Source organism: Cebus imitator, unplaced genomic scaffold (assembly GCF_001604975.1).
Source record: "Cebus imitator isolate Cc_AM_T3 unplaced genomic scaffold, Cebus_imitator-1.0 Scaffold8, whole genome shotgun sequence".
NCBI classification, from domain to species: domain Eukaryota; kingdom Metazoa; phylum Chordata; class Mammalia; order Primates; family Cebidae; genus Cebus; species Cebus imitator.
Window position 1 is genome coordinate 9,264,497 of NW_016107323.1, and position 19,651 is coordinate 9,284,147.

Sequence of the window (19,651 nt, forward strand, 5' to 3'; positions counted from 1 at the left end):
CTTAAAAAAAAAAAAAAAAATTGGCTGGGCATGGTAGTGTGCACCCATGGTCCCAGCTACTCAGGAGGCTGAAGCAACAGGATTGCCTGAGCATAGGTGGTTGTGGCTGCAGTGAGCCTTGATGGCAACACTGCACTCCACCCTGGGTAACAAAGTGAAACCCTGTCTCAAAAAAGAAAAACAAACAAACAAACAAAAACTAGTCTGAATATTAACTAAAGCAGGGAATCGGGAAGGAGAGCTGATTCCAGAGTAAGGAATGACTTTGGTTATCAATTTGGTGCATTCATGAGGCAGGGTAGGGGGATATTTTTAGAGAAGTAGCTGCTAGGCCTGGATCTCAGCAGAGGGATTGCTCAGTGCAGAAGGCAGGCAAGCTCAGGAAGGAGGGTCAGGGTGAAACCTGGAGCCCTGTTTCTTCTAGTGAGGTCTGATGGTCCCTTTAGCCTGCTGTCTGGGATCACCCTCTATTTACAATTCTGACTTTGTAATCATGCTTCCTGGGGGTTCTGAGGAACTTTCAAAATTGGAGAACATCTGGCTCAGGGAATAAGTGTATTAGGAAGCTGGGAGAAGTGGAAATAGCCGAAACTGGGAGATTCTAGCTTCTGCAAGGGGGTAAAATAATGTTGAGAACTTTTTTGGTTTCTATGTGCCTTTTCTTCAGGTTCAAAATTTGCTTCCTCTGCTATTTCAACCAAGGGATTGCCTAATGTCTCCAGAATATTTCTTTTATTTTTATTTTTATTTTTTAGAAGGAGTCTTGCTCTGTCTCCCAGGCTGGAGTACAATGGCATGATCTCAGCTCACTGCAACCTCCACCTCCCGGATTCAAGTGATTCTTATGACTCCTGAATAGCTGGGATTATAGGCACACCCCACCACGCCTGGCTAGTTTTTGTATTTTTAGTAGAGACAAGGCTTCACCATATTGGCCAGGCTATTCTTGAACTGCTGACCTCAAGTGATCTACCCATCTTGGCCTCCCAAAGTGCTGGTATTACAGGCGTGAGTCACCACGCCCAGCCTTCAGGAAAGGAAAAAAGTTCTGTAGTGCTATCTCCTTAGACCAAATGGAATCTGGTAATGTCTTCTTTAAATAGAGAAGCTATGAAATTTAGCTCTTAGTGAGTAAATATTAGAATGGCCAAGTCTGCTACTTTATTCATCCCAGGAGAAGAAAAATAATAAAAATTGATGAAAATATTTTTAAAAATTTGAGTATCGATAAATTATTGCTTATAAATTTCACATTTTCATATATAAAAAATTTTAATATCTTAAAAAAATGAATATCAAGTAACTCTCTCTCCCCTACCTACTCCTCACCTTGAATCCTGTTTACTAAACAGCTTTCCTCCTGAGCACAGTCTATGGCTCCCTTGTAGACCTAAGAATCTACCACTGCTCTGCAAAGTAACCTGAAACACAGGTTGTTTTCTTTGGTTTTCATCACTAACTGACACTGGAGTCAGTAAACTTTGCTATTTGCCTTAAATGTCAGAACCATTTCTGGTAACCTAATAACTGAGTTATTAAGGATTCTTTACATAGGATACCATTTAGAATATAAACCAACATGCATAAGCTCACAATCTTCTCTTTTGTAGTAATTTACAAGCACTTCCCATACATTTCAATTATTTGGTACCCACAAAGTGCTCCTTCACTAGGAAAAACAGGCTAGGTGTACTATGATCAAAACTATGTGAGATCACTGCTCGAAATTATTATAAATCCTAGCTTGTGCATTAAGTATTAATGTAAACTTCACAACTTAAGACCTCTTTATTCTATAAAATATATAAAAAAGGATACCCAGAAACAGTCCAGTAGAAAAGCAGGTGATTAATTCAGCATGCTATATGCTGCTATAATCAGTCAAAACATACCTTCGAACGCAATCTAAGCCAACAATATAAAAAAGTCAGAGGCAGTGAACTAAGGACCTACTAAGAATACAAAACGAAGTCACAAGTAATTTCACCCTCGAAGCCTAGCACACCCTTTGCTTCTGTTCTTGTTCTCTACTCTTAGGATCTCTCTGAGGTTTATTAATGGTTCCCGGATCTCCCAGCTGGAGCTTCTGCTGAATCCAAGGCACTACCCTTATCAAGAGAAAGAGATGTGAGAAGTAAAACAGATATAGACAAATTTAAAAGTAAAAAGAAAACAACAGAAATGACCACAATGTGAAAGAGTAACAAAAAATTCAAATGGAAAAAATATGAGAGTTACTGACAAAGTAAATGGCATAAGAAAAAGTAATATACATTTTTTAAATGACAAAAAAAAAAAAAAAGAGGATGAACCTACAAGCACTAAGGGAGTTAAAGCTGTTCACTTCTAACACATAGTTTGTGAAAATGTTAGCAGTAGAATGTTGGAGGAATGCTAATTGAATTGTGAGCAACTTCACTTAGGGTGGTCCAGTTACATCCTTGGAGACAAAGGATAAATTTTCAATTAAAAACACTAAGGCCAACTACCAGCTTACAGGAAACAGAAGGGCAAATGAACATGGTAAATGATGCCACAGGAATACAGTCATCAAAATCCAGACTGGAAAAACCTTCCACAAACAAATTATAAGGAAAAAAAAAAAAGGACTAAGAGGAGTTTATATTTTAAAATAGATTTAAAAAACAGCAACAAAGCAACAATTTGTAAACTTTATTTGGATCCCCATTCAAATAAATAAATGTAAAAACAAGAATGATCTTTATGAGAAAATTAGGAAGTTGAACACTAACTAGATACATATACACATATTTTTAGAGATGGGGTCTCACTATGTTGCCCATGCTGCACTCAAATTCCTGGGCTCAAGCGATCCTCCTGCCTCAGCTTCCCAAGTAGCTGGGATTACAGGCATGTGCTGCCGTGCCTGTCTTAGATAATAATATTTTAAAATTACTGTTAATAATTCAGATATGTGATAATGGTGTTGTAGTTATTTAAGAGTTTTTATCTTTCAGAGACATATACTAACACACTTATGAATAAAATAATATCTAGGATTAAAAGTAATTCCCGGGGTTACAGCACAGATAAAACAGGATCAGTTATGAGCTGACAACTGTTGAAACTGATAATGGAATCCTGAAGCTTCATTATACTAGTCTCCCAATTTTGGTATTTGTTTGGACTTTTCTATACACACACACACACACACACACACACACACACACGCACAGAGAGAGAGAGAGAGAGAGAGAGAGAGAGAGAGAGAGGGAGGCAAGGATGGATGTTAGTGCAAACTCCTGACTGGGAGTTCAAATGTTGCCAATGACAACAGTCAAAATGTACACGCTATCCCTAAGGACTGCTCCTAAATATCATAGTTCTAATAGGCAAATAAAGGCAACAAATCAATAGGAATGAAGAAAAGAAAACACTCTGACATAGTCCTAAAGCTACAATAAAAAATGCTGATTTCCTAGCTGGTATAGACTGAAAGCTTTTTATTTACATTTCTAGGTCTGTGACACACGAGTTGTGACAGGTGTTGTCCTTACAACTCAGCTGTTTGACATGTGTGTATGAAAGCACTTAACATGCCATTATCAAATTGCAAATGTGCTGAGAAAACTCAATGAAACAGGGTGGTAAGGGTACTCACCAGCACTGCACTCCTGGGCTACTAGGTTAAGAACTTCAACAGCTGCTGGACATTGTTGTATGAATTCTTCACAAAATAAGCTGTCTTCTAAAAGCTGGGCCATGACCAGGCATGCTCTTAATGTTAAAAGATTTACAATATTTCAAAGTCATCAGTGTTCATTGTCTAAAAAAGTCAACTGTGAAAAACATTTCAATCAATTTTGTCCCCCAATTTAAAATAAGGTTCAAACTCCCCACTCCTCTTGCTTTTTCTGAGCTGGACTGTCTTGGAAATATATAAGCAACTTCTCTTTTGCCACACAGTAACTGCTGACACTGCATGAAGAATTGGAAAAGGGAAAAAAGGCTGCCATAACCACTAAATGATGACACAAAGTGCCAGGTGAGGAATTAGTCCTGTCTCTTAAAAAGCTTTTCCTACACTGTGCCCTAGGGGCATTAGAGCTCCGGAAGCAAGAGGGATTCAAAAACTGGGAAAATCTGTATGGCGACGGATCTCATCTGATTGAAAATACATACTGGAAGTTTCTAAGAAGTTCCATTGTTGGCTGGGCATGGTGGCTCACACCTATAATGCCAGCACTTTGGGAGGTTGAGACAGGTGGATCACCAGAAGTCAGGAGTTTGAGACCTGCCTGGCCAACATGGTGAAACCCTGTCTCTACTAAAAACATAAAAATTAGTCAGCCAAGATGGCATGTGCCGGTAATCCAAGCTACTCAGGAGGCTGAGGTAAGAGAATCACTTGAACTAGGGATGTGGAGGTTGCAGTGAGCCGAGATCAAACCACCGCACTCCAGACTCCAGCCTGGCCGACAGAGTGAGACTCTGTCTCAAAAAAAAAAAAGGATAAAAAATAAGTTCCATTGTCAAAAAGATACTTCTTAGTGTTGTTTAATGGTAAATAAAATGTATTTGCAGGAAAACACTAACATCAGCCCTTCTGTGCATGTCCTAGTTTTCCCATCATAAGTTTGTAAAGTGATAGACCAGATATGTATCAATGTAGCCTGAACCATTTTGTTTATTTATTTATTTAATTATTTGAGACAAAGTTTCGCTCTTGTTGCCCAGGCTGGAGTGCAGTGGTCCGATGTCAGCTCACTGCAATCTCCACCTCCTTGGGTTCAAGCAATTTTCCTGCCTCAAGGTGGCAGAGTTATTCCTGTGATGGAACAAAGTTCTTTTAACAAAGCAAATCAGTGTAGCCTTACGTATGTATTTCATACATCACAATTCATTTGTTCTTTTTTTTCTTAGGTGAACAGCTAATCTTTATTTTGAAGTGTAGACACTGGGGAACGCAACAAAAAATGCAGAAATAAAGCAATGCAAGGAACTGTGGTAAACACAGTGTAAAAGAATGGTTACTGTTGCTCAGCTTAGCATGGGCTTCAAGCTGTGGACTCACTAAGTTGGGAGTGGAGGGGCCCACCAAGGTCTCCTTCTTCTGTCAGCTTGTACCACCTCAGCACATCAGGCAATGTGGGGAGGGTACTCACCTTGTCCTTATTTCAGCAAGGAGCCGAACGACTGCCATCACAGGAGCTGACCCATCTCCTGTTGCAGGAAGTGAGGTGTGAATAGAGAGACTTCCCTCCTGAGGAAGCAACATGGACTGGACTGCCTGTACTACCTTCTCAGTAATGGACAGTTTATGAAGAGGCAATGCCTGATGGTGGTGGGGGGGCATGGCAAAAAGTTAAATTCAAGTAGTTAGTTTATAAGAAATGAGGGTGTTATTATTACCTGGAGTTAATTCTTAAATTTTCAGTTAAGAAAATAAAATCCCCATATAGAAAATTACAAACCACATCAAAACAATTAAAAATACACTGTAGAACAGCCCTAAACAACAAAGAAATGAATTTGGTCATCTAGATGAAAATTTTCACACAACCATTACTATTGAGTAATTATAACTGATATATAAATATACATCACAAGTACAATTTAAGATAACCCAGCATCTGTGTTTCTGCACTGAGCATGCGCACAGACTCATTACAGTACAATTACCATTGGCAGTGACATTTTATGAAGCATTTAAAAATCACCTTACCTCTGATCTTGGAACACAAAGTCTAGACAATGGAATAGTCAATGTGTCTGATGCTTGCGAAGTCTTTCTACAGTCTATGGGTGGGAATCTGACTGTAGCTATACCTTCCTGTTCATTGATAGAAGCCACCACTCCAATGCTTCCTGAGATTCCTCTACCTAAAACCTGGAGACAGAGATAGATTAGCCCTACCGACCAGCTCTGATGTGTGGGCAGCTGTCTCATGAGACAAGAGGAAAGAGTACATTTAAAGCTGTCATTGGCATTACGGTAGTTTATACTATTAAGATGGCAGATACCAAGCCCTAGACATGAATTCTCATAGGCCCTAAAACCTAACTGCAAGGTGATCACAACAAGCTATCATCTCAAACAGAAATTTGTTACTGCTAGGCTGGGTGCAGTGGCTCACGCCTGTAATCCCAGCACTTTGGGAGGCTGAGGCAGGTGGATCACTTGAGGTCAGGAGTTTTGGACCAGCCTGGCCAGCATGGTGAAACCCCATCTCTGTTAAAATTACAGAAACTAGCTGGGCGAGGAGGTGGGCACCTGTAATCCCAGCTACTCAGGAGGCCGAGGCAGGAGAACTGTTTGAACCTGGGAGGCAGAGGTTGCAGTGAGCCGACATCGCATCAATGCACTCCAGTGTGGGCGACAGAGCAAGACTCTAAGAAAAAAAAAATTGTTACTGCTGTTTAATGGCAAATAAGGATTTGCAGGAAAAGACTGTTTTCCTTCCATGCTAATTCCACCTTCAATTCTAAGACTGATATTGATCACACTACAGGAAACAAGTATTGCAGTTAACTTGAGACAGTATTGCATTAATATGTGAATAATGTATGGCACAGTGTGGATTTGAATTCAAGAGTTTCTCAGATTCCTTATTTAGCTTGAAGATACAAGTTTTTTTTTGTCTAAGTAGTTGGATAATACTTGTCTTACAGATGATCGATTAATCAATGGATGCTTACATATATAGGAGAACCAATTATTTGGGGAAAATGGTGGTTGGTACCTGAACCTCAGATCCTATCTTGATTGTCTCTTTGAAGCCTCCAAGTGCACACAGAGCGGCAACAGCCTGGCGGGCAATTCTCTGAAGTTTGGCAAGTTTCCTCCCACTGCTGCTGCCATTTTCCAGAATGCTTTCTGCGTATTTCCCCAATTGTGGAATGTACATCAGTGCCCGAGACAGAACCTAAATATAAGAAGGAGCCATGCACTAGGAGTTAACGCTTTGGTTGTTTTGATATCAAGGGTGATAAAGTGTCTACAACAGTGCCTGGGTCCTATGTATTGAAGGAACTCTGGACATGTGAGGCACCAAAAAAGTATCAGGTATGGCCAGTGACATTTGCCCATATTTGTCTATGTAATTGGACATAACTGGAAATATACAACTGGGAGAATCAAACATCATGTTACTAAAACCTCTAAAATAAAACAATCACTTATCTGAAGGAAAACCATCCCAGCATACTGTCCACTTATCAACACTCAATTACCTTCAGGACATGTCATAAGGGGTTCTCTTGAAGAGTGGCTGTGGAAAGGGGGAATTGATTACAGATCTCTAGTTTCAGGCAGCTGGGCTACTGTTTGTAATGATGAATCACTTACTGACAGGGCACTCAGGCAGTATAAATCATGCAGAGGCCTCCTTGGACTTAGTGAGTATACTTAAACAAATCCAATAAATCAAGGCTGCAAGATCTCCTAATGTCAGTACCAATCTAACATAAGCAAGAAGAAGAGAAACAAATCCTGCCATTCTTTCCCTGAGAATGCTGTCCTAAATTCTGCAAAATGAGAACCAGCAGTGACAGGAGACGTAGTTTAACAGAGATGAAACTACTGTAGCAAAGCAAATTCCAGGGGAAAGTTGGTTAACAGGTATATCTGGCAAATTTGGAAAATTTCTCTTTATTAAAATGCCCCTTGCTGGGTATGATTCTAATTCTAATTAACTTACTTCTTACTGTCTCAGTTAAGTAGCAACACTGCACTAACCTTCTCTGCTGTTGTGGTCCATATTTGAGCAGCATTTGATTCAGGTGCCATGAGCAAGCTATGTAGCAAGGCGATCACTTCTGCAGCCATGCTGTTTGCCACGTGCCCACTGATGAAGGGACGCACGGGATCAGTCCTGCAAATGTCAACAGGGAAAAGTGTCAGTGCCCAGTGATGAGTAAGACTGCAAGGAAGTGGCTTTCTGGGTTAACATCAGAGGGAAACCATTTTTATTTATACAAGAAAAAGTGGATTCCGTTGACTGAGAAAACAAGAAACTACATTATCTTTAGGAAGAAATCACTGTGCCACATTCTTTGTGGTATCTGAATAACTGTCTCCAACAATGGACCTCAGACTTTATTTGTAAGCCATAAGGATCAAGGAGAAATACTGCATTGCAACTATTCCTGGCTTTCAAGCACAAAACACCTCGAACGAACTTCACAGAGGCAACACTTAACTGTTGCTTCTGCTCCTAGAAAGAAGTTTGTGTTCAGTTGGGTCAGTGGGAATGTACCATTTGTAAGAAATAAAGGTAGCAAGAACAGAGTTTACTAATACTACTCAAAAGAATCCTCTGGCTATAAATGCGGAGGATTTATAGCCTGGTGGGAGCATCCCTCTATTCTTTCATGACAACCTCAGACCTACTTGGATGGTCATTATTCTCCAAGGTACTCCCAGGCTGCACCTTGAGTACAACTGCTACAGCAGATGGGGCCTCATTACCAAGAGGTCAAGGGGATGGTAGAAAATTTAAAAGCCAAAAACAAACCCATTATAAAGTAAACCTGAGATGAGTGCGGACAGCTTCTACTTGTGGAAGCTTTACCTCGCAAGTTCGGAGTTCCTCTCTCGGCAAATTGAAGTTTGGGCGGTTTTCTTTTTGTCGCCTGTGGATAGTCCAATCACAGTCTCTGGGTTGATGGACTCTACCGGTGGCCCAATGCTGACGATGAGGCCTGACTGTGCCCACTTGGTGGCTTTCCTCAGGGCAGCTGTAGCCTCTTCTGTAATCACTTCACAACAGCCACCCTGGGGGTAAGGTTGAAGACACGGAGAATATTTATTTCACTCTTCCCAGCACTGTATTTTTCAAGTCTCTTTCCCCTCAATTACCAAAGCAATCCAGGCTGTTTTTAAAAATTCAAATATAAAATATTATACATAGAGAGTAAAATTTCCATAGACATCCCAGGCTTCATCCAGGCTGAGATAATGGTTAGTCATCTAGATTACTTCTGTGCAAATTCTGGCATACGTATCACAGGGCTCCGACACATAGGCTGCACTTCATTTTGCTTTTATCAGTTATCAGTGTATCTTGGAGGCTCTTCTATATCAATACATGGAGATCTACCTCATTGTTTTTCATATTTGCACAGTATTTCATTATATGACTGTAATAATTTCTTTAATCAATCCCCTATTTATGAGTATGTGGATCCTGTTTTTTGTTTTTGTTTTGTTTTTTTGAGACAGAGTCTTGCTCTGTCACCCAGGCTGGAGTGCAGTGGTGCAATCTTGGCTCACTGCAACCTCTGCCTCCTGGGTTGAAGCGATTCTCCTGCCTCAGCCTCCCAAGTAGCTGGGATTACAGGCGCCCACCACCACACCCGGTTAATTTTTATATTTTTTAGTGGAGACAGGGTTTTGCCATGTTGGCCAGGCTGGCCTTGAACTCCTGAGCTCAGGTGATCCGCCTGCCTCGGCCTCCCCTCAAAGTGCTGGGATTATAGGCGTGAGCCGCTGCGCCTGGCCTATTTTGTTTGTTTTTTCAAACAAAACTGTGAAGAACACACTGCATTTATCTCTGGACACTTCAGACTTTATTTACCCTCACCTTGACAATAATGGGTATTCTTAATCTTTCTTAACTTTACTTGTCTGACAGATGAAAAACGACACATTACTATTGTTTTTATTCCTTTCCTTTAATTATCTGTGAGCCTGGGCATATTTTTATATTTTTAGTAAGGTGTTTGTAATTCTTATTATCTGCTATTCACTTGGCAACTTTTCACCGATTTTCAACTGTCACATATCTCAAACTATTTTTAGGCTATTAAACTATTTCCAATTTCAAACTATTAAACTTTCTTAAAAGAGCTAAGAACAAACTTCTAGGTCAAAACTAAAAGTTCTGATCTTGACAAACTGATTTTGACTAGTTCTCTTTAAAATGGCCTCAGTTATGCCACTGACCTCAATTCTCACTTTGCCTCTTTGTTGGAACTTGAACTAAGTTTGCCTTTTCTCAATTTGTTCTGAAAATCTAAAGCATGATAAGCACTCTTCAATCACGGATTGAATAGGAGCAGGTTTCCCTTCATAAGATTACCTTGGTCATGTCTCGATCCATCTTCACAACTTTCTCCATGTTGGCGCCAGTACCAAGTCGGAAGGGTCGTCCTTCTGAACTACTAAAAAAAGGCAGGCAGAGAGCAGAGCACACCTTACAGGCACTGCCAAAAGTGGGCTACATGCCATGGGGCCACCCACCCACCGTCAGGCCCCATTATACACAAACGTTAGGTGTTTTTTTTTGTTTTTTTGAGACAGGGTATTGGTCTGTCGCCCAGGCTGGAGTGTAGTGGCATGATCACAGCTCACTGCAGCCTCGACCACCCCAGGCTCAGGTGATTCTTCCACCTCAGCCTCCCAAGTAGCTGGGACCACAGGTGCACGCTACCATGCCTGGCTAATTTTTGTATTTTTTGTAGAGATGGGGTCTCACTGTGTTGCACAGGCTGGTCTCGAACTCTTGGGCTCAAGCCATCCTCCTGCCTTGGACTCCCAAAGCACTGGGATTACAGGCATGAGCCACCATGCCTAGCCCTCTAACACTAGCTTTTAAAATCCACTAAGACTCAATTTTTCAAAAGGAAGTAATTTATTACTGCTTAATTATATCACTTTAGGGCCTAAAACAACAGTGCTTTAGAGCTATAAGATTATCTAGAAATCCACATGAAAATAATGTACAAAATAAAAAACTGACATGAACCCAGAACAAATGCAGGGTCTAAGGACGTCATCTAAACCCCAAGGAGAGGGAACTTTAATGACAGCATGGATGTGATGCTTTGGTGAATGACTGGATCTTCCTTTCTAATAGTTCAGTTTTCCCTGCCTCCTGAACTTGGCTCTCCAAAAAATCTTTGACCAAATTTGTGCTATGACACAATGCAATGTCCAGGAATGTTCCTTGGAGATTTCCTCATGTAAGCCCTGACCTGCCATAATCCTGCTTATGGTCCCATTAGGGTTTTTGGTTGCCATAATGGCAGACGAGGGATTCAGCTATGAGGGTAACAACATTGTCAGTGAAGTAAAGAGAGGCCTCTTCCATCTGAGACATAAACACCTGCTCTGAATTCCCTTGTGCTATGTGGCAAGCCTTCCTGTTGCCCTGAATCCCACTAATAAAGCCCTGCAGGTTTATAATATTTTGAGCAATGATTACATTTTTACTTTCTTCTTGAGTCATCATACCATTTCACACTTCAACTAATTAAAGCTTTAAAAACAGTGTCTCTTGTTTCTCCAACTCACAGTCAATGAGCTGGAGTTTACCTAAATTTACCAACAGCTGAAAAATGCCAACAACTAAAAATCCAACTGCATTTTCCTTCTCAAAGCCCAAGTCACACTGGAGACTTCCCATAGACAATAATACATCGTCCACATGGCTTTAGCTCTCAGTTGGGTATAGAGAGACAGTACCAAGTCGTGATTCAGAGTTTGGGTTCTATGGTCAGACAGGACTACATTTACATTTCAGCTCTGCCTCAGTTTCTTTCTGTGTCACCACAGGAATCACAGTGACAGTGTCTATCTGCAAGGGTTGTAAAGAGGGCTGAGGCAGTTGATACATGTACAGGGCTTACTTAGCACAGTGCCTGTGACATGGGTGGTGCTTGAGGACCTGTAGCTATCACAATCATTACGGTCACCTTAGCAATGGTTGGAGGACTTCATGGGATGACTGATCTTCCCGCTTGTGGATAAATATCGAGAGCTTGCCATCCACAGCTTCACTCTCTTCTCCAGGATCTTTATCTCCTTTCAAGGAATTCTTGGGACTGGTTTTTGTCAATGTGGTGTCAGGTTCGGAAGCGGTTGGAGAAAGAACTGTCTGACATCCTTTAAGCAAAAAACAAAGTTCATTCAGGAAAACTGTCGTGTTTTGGCGGCTCTACTAAAATGAAAAACATGGTTTGGGGTTTGGAATCTCTCTTCCCCCTTCTCTATTCCTCTGTGTCTGCTCCCTTCTCTGTCACTCTCTCTTTCATCACAGGAAGCATAGATGCAAGTGGGGACCTGACCGGGCACAGAAAGGATGCACTGCCATGCCACTCTCCTGTTCAGGAGCGTCTCACCTGGAACCACGTAATCTGCCAGCTTTGCTAAGAGCAAGGAGGCGATCTTGGAAGCTGGGTCGCTGGGATCCTCCTGCTCACTGTTTAAGGATGGGACAGAGTAGCTCCAGGGTGGGAGCTCCACGTTTCCACAGTCTTCTACGCTCATCAGGGGCAGCGCTGCCCGGCACAGCTGGAGAATAATAAGGACCAGCTTTGGAGACGGGCGTTGGTCAAGCAGCAGGGAGAGAAGTTTGGACACACAAGCTGGCTGGCTCAGGATGGCTTTACCTATGTGGCTCCTGCAAAAAAAGGAAGAAAACATAAACTGTGCTGAAAATGCTGATCTATAGACATTCAGAAGCAAGAGTTCTCTAAATGAAATAAACCAATGAAATCTGATTTCAGGAAGAAGACATGAATTTGGCACTATGCTTCTGTGAAGAATTAAGAATTTTGGAAACATTTGATGAAACCAAATGACCACTAATACTTAAAAAGAAAGATGTTTAAATATTTTCTGATCTCTGATGTTTGCTTAATTGAGATCCTAAATTCAGAGTGCTTCATGGAGCACTGAGACTTACAAACTCAAATGAAGAGCTTTTCTGTTTGTCATTTATTCTTTCATTTTTTTTAATAGGAAAAAAGGACATACAAATTTATTTAACATGTATACAGGAGCCTTCAGAGTGAAGACCAAATTTCCCATGAGTTACAGAAGCTTATATACTATCTTGAGGTTACAGAAACAATGGGAGCTTGGATCCTGGTAAATCAGGTTATGGGAGAGGGGAGGAGAAGTATTCTATTGAGGGGCAATAAATGATTGCTAGGGAGAATGACTGGATCTGGGAACAGAGATTAACTTGTAAATAGAATTTATGTCATTTATTCTTTCTTAATGAGTACCTCAAGACCAAAGCCATCACACAGTGTTGAACAGGCTTCAACATTCTGGAATCTGCCAAATCTAAAACTGTTACATTCCAAGGAAGCTAGATAACCTGCAGTTAGTCGTTATGTGGACATTTTAAGGGCCCCATGGCCCACACAGGGGATATACAACCAGCACAGAATAACTTCTTTTAAAGACACAGTAAGAGAAAGTGAGTTAATTACAGGCCCTGACTCATTACTCTTTAATCTTGCTAGAATGAGGGTAAGATAAGATTTTTGGTTAATGAATACAACTGCATCTATGGGAAAGGTTAGCAGTTGCTGTCAGTAAGCTATTAAAGCAAATGATAATATTTTATGATTTAGCTATTCACCTAAATAATCCTTACATTTTGGAACTAAATACTATGTTTCAATGACTTTATTCTCCATTACTATTATTTTTTTTTTGAGGCAAGAATGTGTCAAAACGACCTAGTAATTTAGCTATTTCAAAAGACAACCACCACCAAAAGAAACCCCAATCATTCAAGAGGAAAGCTAGCTTCTCCCAGAGCTCCGGGCTGGGCCATGCATACCTTGAGAGATCATTGAGAAGACTAAGGACATCCTGGAGTGCGTCATTCCCAGCAGCCTGGTTGCCACAGCACTCTGTGGCTCGGGCAAGGTGGTTGGTGAGAAGGCTGGACACCTGCCGGGCCAGACCTGAGTGCACAGCCTCTGTAGAGCCACCTTCACAGTTAAAGAGAGAAAAAAAGAGGTTGTAAAAACCTAAGGCTGCCATGGTGAGCCTGCAGGGTGGTGAGCCCTGTCCTTGACTAATTTTTCTTTATCTTGTTCAATGTTCCATGAACCATCCAATTACTGTCTCCTTATTAGATAATATCTATATATAAAAAGGATAATAGTTAAAAATAACTCAATGTTGGGGGTAGACATTACTATTAATGAAAATTGAGTATGATTAATCCATACATAACCAAACAACATACTTAACTGATAGGGAAAAATCACTATTTCACTGGTGATGAAAACATCTTGATGTTTTAACTCATACTTTCCCAAACACAATAAAAAACCTTTCTGGATTATTCCACATTCACCATAGTTCCAGAACCTCCCAAGCATCCCTTGTAAAAGTTATGAAAAAATATTTGTCATTTCCTGAACTTTCCATGCTCTTTTAGATCCCTGAGTCTAAACATGCTGTTTGTTCTGCTTGAAGGATGTTCTCCATCCTTCAAGAATAACTCCTGTGTCATGTTCTCTGGGAAGCTTTGCCAGCTCCCTAGCACAACTGGTCTTTGACACCTCTACACTCCACTGCACTTCCTATCCACCTAAGTTGTGGCACTGATTACACTACAAGTATTTGCTTATTGGTCTATCTCCCTGCCAGACCTTTTTTTTTTTTTTGAGACAGAGTCTCCCTTTGTTGCCCAAGCTGGAATGCAGTGGCATGATCTTCGCTCACTGCAACCTCCACCTCCCGGGTTCAACTGATTCCCCTGCCTCAGCCTCCTGAGTAGCTGGGATTACAGACGTGCACCACCATGCCCAGCTAATTTTTGTATTTTTAGTAGAGATGGGGTTTCACCATGTTGGCTAGTCTGGTCTTGAACTCTTGACCTTGTGATCCACCTGCCTCCCAAAGTGCTGGGATTACAGGTGTGAGCCACTGCACATCTTAGACCATATTTTTAAAGGGAGAAACAATGGCTTATTCATTTTTTGCCTGGGATACAACAGACTCTCAAGACATTAAAATGCATCATGAACAAATAAACAGATAAATAAGCAAGTTATATACACAGGACTGAAAGGGGAAATTTATCCTTCAAGTTACTTTTTAAAAAAAATTTAGGTAGAGAAAAGAGAGGAAAAGGAGAAGGACAGAAAGACTTCCACAAAGAGTGTGGAAGGGGATTCCAGAGGGGAAATCCAGGAGGGGAAAAAGAGCTCCCACCATGTGGGAGGGGATTCCAGAGAGCTGGAAATTCCTACTTTTTTTTTTTTAATTGCATTTTAGGTTTTGGGGTACATGTGAAGAACATGGAAGACTGTTGCATAGGTACACATGTGGCAGTGTGATTTGCTGCCTTCCTCCCCCTCACCTATATCTGGCATTTTCCCCCATGCCATTCCCCCCTCAACATCCCACCCCCCACTGTCCCTCCCCTATTTCCCTCCAACAGACCCCAGTGTTGAACAATGAGAACACATGGACACAGGGAGGGGAGTACTTTTTTTTTTTTTTTTTTTTTTTTTTTTTTAAACAAGATCTTGCTCTGTTGCCCAGGGAGTGCAGTGGAATGATCACAGCTCACTGCAGCCTTGACCTCCTTGGCTCAAGCAGTCTTCCCACTTCAGCCTTCTGAATAGCTGGGACTATAGGCACGTGTTACTGTAACCAGCTCAAGTTTACTTTTTATTTGAATTGGTCACTAAAAACAAAATTTGGAAACATCACCTTGAAAATGCAACTGAGAGGCCACTTCAAAAAATATTTGTTTTTTTTGAATGCCAAGGTGCGAGGACTGCTTGAGGCCAGGAGTTTGAGACCGACCTGGGCAACACAGCAAGATCCTGTCTCTAAAAACAAACAACAACAAAAAAAACACTAGCTGGGCATGGTAGAGTGCACCTGTAGTCTTACTTGGGAGGCTGCGGTTGGGGGATTGCTTATTGCTTGAGCCAGGGAGGTTGAGGTTACAGTGAGCTATGATTGTACCACTGTACCCTAGCCTGGGTGACAGACTTTATGTCTAATAATTTTTTTAAATTAAAAAAAAAATCTATTTGGAGATTGTTAGCAGTGCTGACAGGGTAAGAATAAAAAATACCTTCTCAATTTCCTGGAGTTACTGTACTCCCTCAGGGAGTACAGTAAGGATAAGTCTCTCATGAAATCATCCACTGATTTGACTTATCTGATCATGTCATTTAACAGAGGCTTTCTTTCTCTTATTTAGCACAGACAATCTAATAAACTAATACACCAACAGAAGAAATCAGTGAGCTCTAGAAAAGAGTCCGGCATCTCACCTTCTTCTTTTTCCCACTCAACACAGCGGTTGGCAAGCACCTGGAAGGCGGCCCAAGCCATGGTGGCCACCTTCTGCTTCTTGGTCTGTTTCTCACTGGAGCTGGACTCGGTCTGACTGCTCAAGCTACACAGGCGATCCATGAGCTGCACAAGGCCACTGCGTACCAGGCACTTCTCTTCACTCCTGACAAAGGGTCATGGATTGCACTAGATAAACATAACTGACCAACACTCATGAAACTCTCATTGAGGTTCAAAGCATCAAAAGGGCATAAAACATGCTGGTATAGTTCTTTCCCTACAACTTAGGATACTGCCATGTGCAATCAAACACAAAATGATTTTCTTATAATGATGATTCCCTTCATTAACAAAGAACTTCAAATTCTGGTTTATTACAACACCAAAGCAAAAAAATGGATGCAATCAACTCATTGTTGCCATGATGGAAAAAAATAATATATTTGTCCTAAGGGAATTCAATTAATGCTTGACATCTTCAAATTAGTAACTAAGTGACCCAAGAGAGAAAATAAATGTGCATATACAAAATATTTCTGCCAAATATGTAAGTAATTTTCTAGGGACGTTTTATTTTTCTTTGAACCTCCATATCGTCACAATGTAATATAATCCTAATGGTTGCATTTAGTCATCTAGGAGCTCAATAATAAGAAATTTACATAGGAACCTTAGGTGTCTTTCAGGAGAAAAGTTTTGTTTAGTTAGTTCCCAAATAATGAAAGCAAAAAATCCAGTTTTTAATATTAAAAATACTTTCACTTAATCGACTATACTGCAGTGTAACTTACATACAACAAAAGGCCTTTCTGTACTTACCTCGTGTAAGGTATGGTACATAAAAGTCCAATGCTATTTGCACAAGCGATGGGGTAACGAGCACACAAAGACACAACAGAGGTCATGGTCTCGCCAAAGGCTTCCTGGACCTGCTCGACCATCCCACCACATGTGAGTTCTTCAATTCTGTGAAAAAGAAACCAAAGCTCAGGCTTCTGGAACCACATCAAGAACAGTGGATGTGACCATGTGAGCAGGCGAGGCCTCGAGAAACTCTAGCATATCTGGATGAATCCAGAACTGAAGGGATCTTAGAGACTATCCAACTCACTATTTCCCAAACTATGTAAGACTGAGGTATGCCTCCAAAACAGTGGTTCACACTCCAGAAAAGTCTGGGAAATCCTGGGTTAAGGAAATTAAAAACAGACTACTGTAGGACTGTTCAGAGCCTTTAATAAGGGTAAAGTGAACAGCCTCTCTCTACAAGCAGAGAACATACAACACTTCCCAAACTTATCTGATCATGAAATCAGTACAATAACCCAAGTAGCACTGAATACTGTAAGTGCTTTTTTTTTTTTTTTAATTTTTTTGAGACAGGGTCTTGCTCTGTTACCCAGGCTGGAGTACAGTGGTACAATCACAGCTCACTGCAGCCTTGGCCACTTGGACTCAGGTGATCCTCCCACCTCTGCCTCCCAAGTAGCTGGGACCACAGATGCACACCACCACATCCAGCTAATTTTTTTGACTTTTAGTAGAGATGATGTTTCACTATGTTGTCCAGGCTGGTCTCAAACTCCTGAGCTCAAGCCATCCTCCCACCTCAGCCTCCCTAAGTGCTGGGATTACAGGCCTGAGCCACTGTGCCTAGTCAAGGCAGTTTTATTAATGAGACAACTAAGGTTCAAATGGATTAGTTAAGTGTCTGTTTTCGAGTTCACACTTCAGTTATTAGCAGAAGATGAAAGCCTAGTTGATATAAAGTAAGACTTTCCCAATGTAAAACACAACATAGGGCCGATTTTATACCAATTAATATTAGTTTAGAACTGAAACTATCAGGATTTATCTACAAAGACATGCAACATAATTTTGTTTATAATAGCAAAAACAAATAAGCAAAACTAACCTAATGTTCAAAAATAGGGAATTTGTTAAAGTTTCAAGCATATAATGTGGTGCTACACAACTACTAAAAGCACTACAGGAGACGTCTATGGTTAGAACACAGATACTAAAGTGTTAACAGATGTTACCTTAAGAGGGTGTACTTGTAGTTGATTTTCATTTTATTCTTTGGCATGTTCTACTTTTTTTTTTTTTTCAAGTTTCTGACAAATGACAGTAATAATCAAGGGAAAAAGGAATAGTGCTGCCAGTTTTACAGAGAAATTAAATTGTGGAAATAGGCTGTGGTAATCAGGAGGGCTTTTCACTGTATCTTTCTGGGCACCGTGTGGATGGCTGGGCGATGAAGTCTGGCCAATGAGCCAGAGTTCTGACAAGGAGCCTGGCAGCACTCAAGGTGGTCGTTTCCTCCTCTGTGGTTACCATCAGCCAGCATGAACCCATCATGAACAGAAGCAAGACCTAAAATTTTGTTTTCTTCTTTTTATTTTTTTGTGACAAGGTCTTGCTCTGTTGCCCAGGCTAAAGTGCAAGGTAGTGCAATCATAGTTCACTGCAGCCTCAATCTCCTGGCCTCAGGCGATCCTCCTGCCTCAGCTTCCCCAGTAGCTGGGACCACAGGCATGCGTCACCACTCCCAGCTAATTTTTTCTTTTTTATAGAGACAGCCTCTCACTATATTGCCCAGGCTGGTCTTGAACTCCTGGCCTCCAGTGATCCTCCTGCCTTGGCTTCCCTAAGTGCTGGGATTATAGATGTGAGCCACTGCACCCCACAAAATTTAGTCTTTTAAGCCACTGAAATTTTGAACTTGTTTCCAAAGAATAGTCTGACCTACCCTGCAGCCCCAGCTACTTGGAAGGCTGAGGTGGGAAGATCTCAAGATTTCTCAAGATACTCACTTCAGCACTTAATTAACCCATTTTCCTCTAGCCACTGGACACTCTCGGCCTGTTGGTCAGAATTCCTTAAAGAACTGCCAGGAGCCACAGCAGCTCCAGTCCAGGGCTTGTAGAGAAATGCGTTTTCAATTTCTTGTTGAAGATCTTTGAAGCCCAATAGGAAATTCACATAGGAAAACTCCTCACACATGAGTTATAAAACCATCTTCAGAGTTAGTATCTACAATTACGTTTATAGAAATTGGTTCAGTAATAATAGTCACAGAAACATATAAAAATATAGGTAGAAGGAGGTTGTGATGGAAGTACTGTTGTTAGTGCAAAAATAAAACAAAAACAAAAGAAATAAAGGCAAATGAACCTATGTGTCCATCAGTAGAAAATGAGTTAAATTTTTTAGAAAAGGTCATGCATATAATGTATATCTATGAGCTCTTAAAAATGATAAAGCAGCCAAATGTGGTGGCTCATGCCTTTAATCCCAGCAGTCTGAAAGGCTGAGGCAGTAGGATCCCTTGAGCCCAGAAGTTCGAGACCAGCCTGGGCAACATGGAAGATCCTATCTCTACAAAAAATAAATACATTAGCTGAGCGTGGTGGTATGCACCTGTACTCCCAGCTACTCAGGAGGCTGAGGTGGGAGGGTCACTTAAGGCTGGGGAGGTCGAGGCTGCAGTGAGCCATGATCATGTCACTGCATGCCAACCCGTGTGACAGAATGAGAACCTGTTTTTCTTTGGAAAAAAAAAAAAAGGCTGTGCATGGTGGCTCATGCCTGGAATCCCAGCACTTAGGGAGGCTGAGG

The 19,651-nt window shown here is 41.1% G+C and overlaps 1 protein-coding gene across 1 annotated transcript in view; it reads right to left on the reverse strand.

Moving 5' to 3' along the window:
- HECTD4 (HECT domain E3 ubiquitin protein ligase 4) overlaps positions 1 to 19,651 on the reverse strand; it is a 232,540-nt gene that overhangs the window by 66,025 nt on the left and 146,864 nt on the right. The window contains exons 33-44 of the mRNA XM_017540172.1: positions 16,850 to 16,996; positions 16,009 to 16,193; positions 13,542 to 13,695; positions 12,085 to 12,365; positions 11,659 to 11,848; positions 10,044 to 10,125; positions 8,535 to 8,737; positions 7,700 to 7,835; positions 6,705 to 6,887; positions 5,687 to 5,851; positions 5,127 to 5,296; positions 3,576 to 3,738 (exon numbers count right to left, since the gene is read on the reverse strand). Coding sequence (XP_017395661.1) covers positions 3,576 to 3,738; positions 5,127 to 5,296; positions 5,687 to 5,851; positions 6,705 to 6,887; positions 7,700 to 7,835; positions 8,535 to 8,737; positions 10,044 to 10,125; positions 11,659 to 11,848; positions 12,085 to 12,365; positions 13,542 to 13,695; positions 16,009 to 16,193; positions 16,850 to 16,996 — 2,059 coding nt within the window. The remainder of the gene's footprint in view (positions 1 to 3,575; positions 3,739 to 5,126; positions 5,297 to 5,686; positions 5,852 to 6,704; positions 6,888 to 7,699; positions 7,836 to 8,534; positions 8,738 to 10,043; positions 10,126 to 11,658; positions 11,849 to 12,084; positions 12,366 to 13,541; positions 13,696 to 16,008; positions 16,194 to 16,849; positions 16,997 to 19,651) is intronic.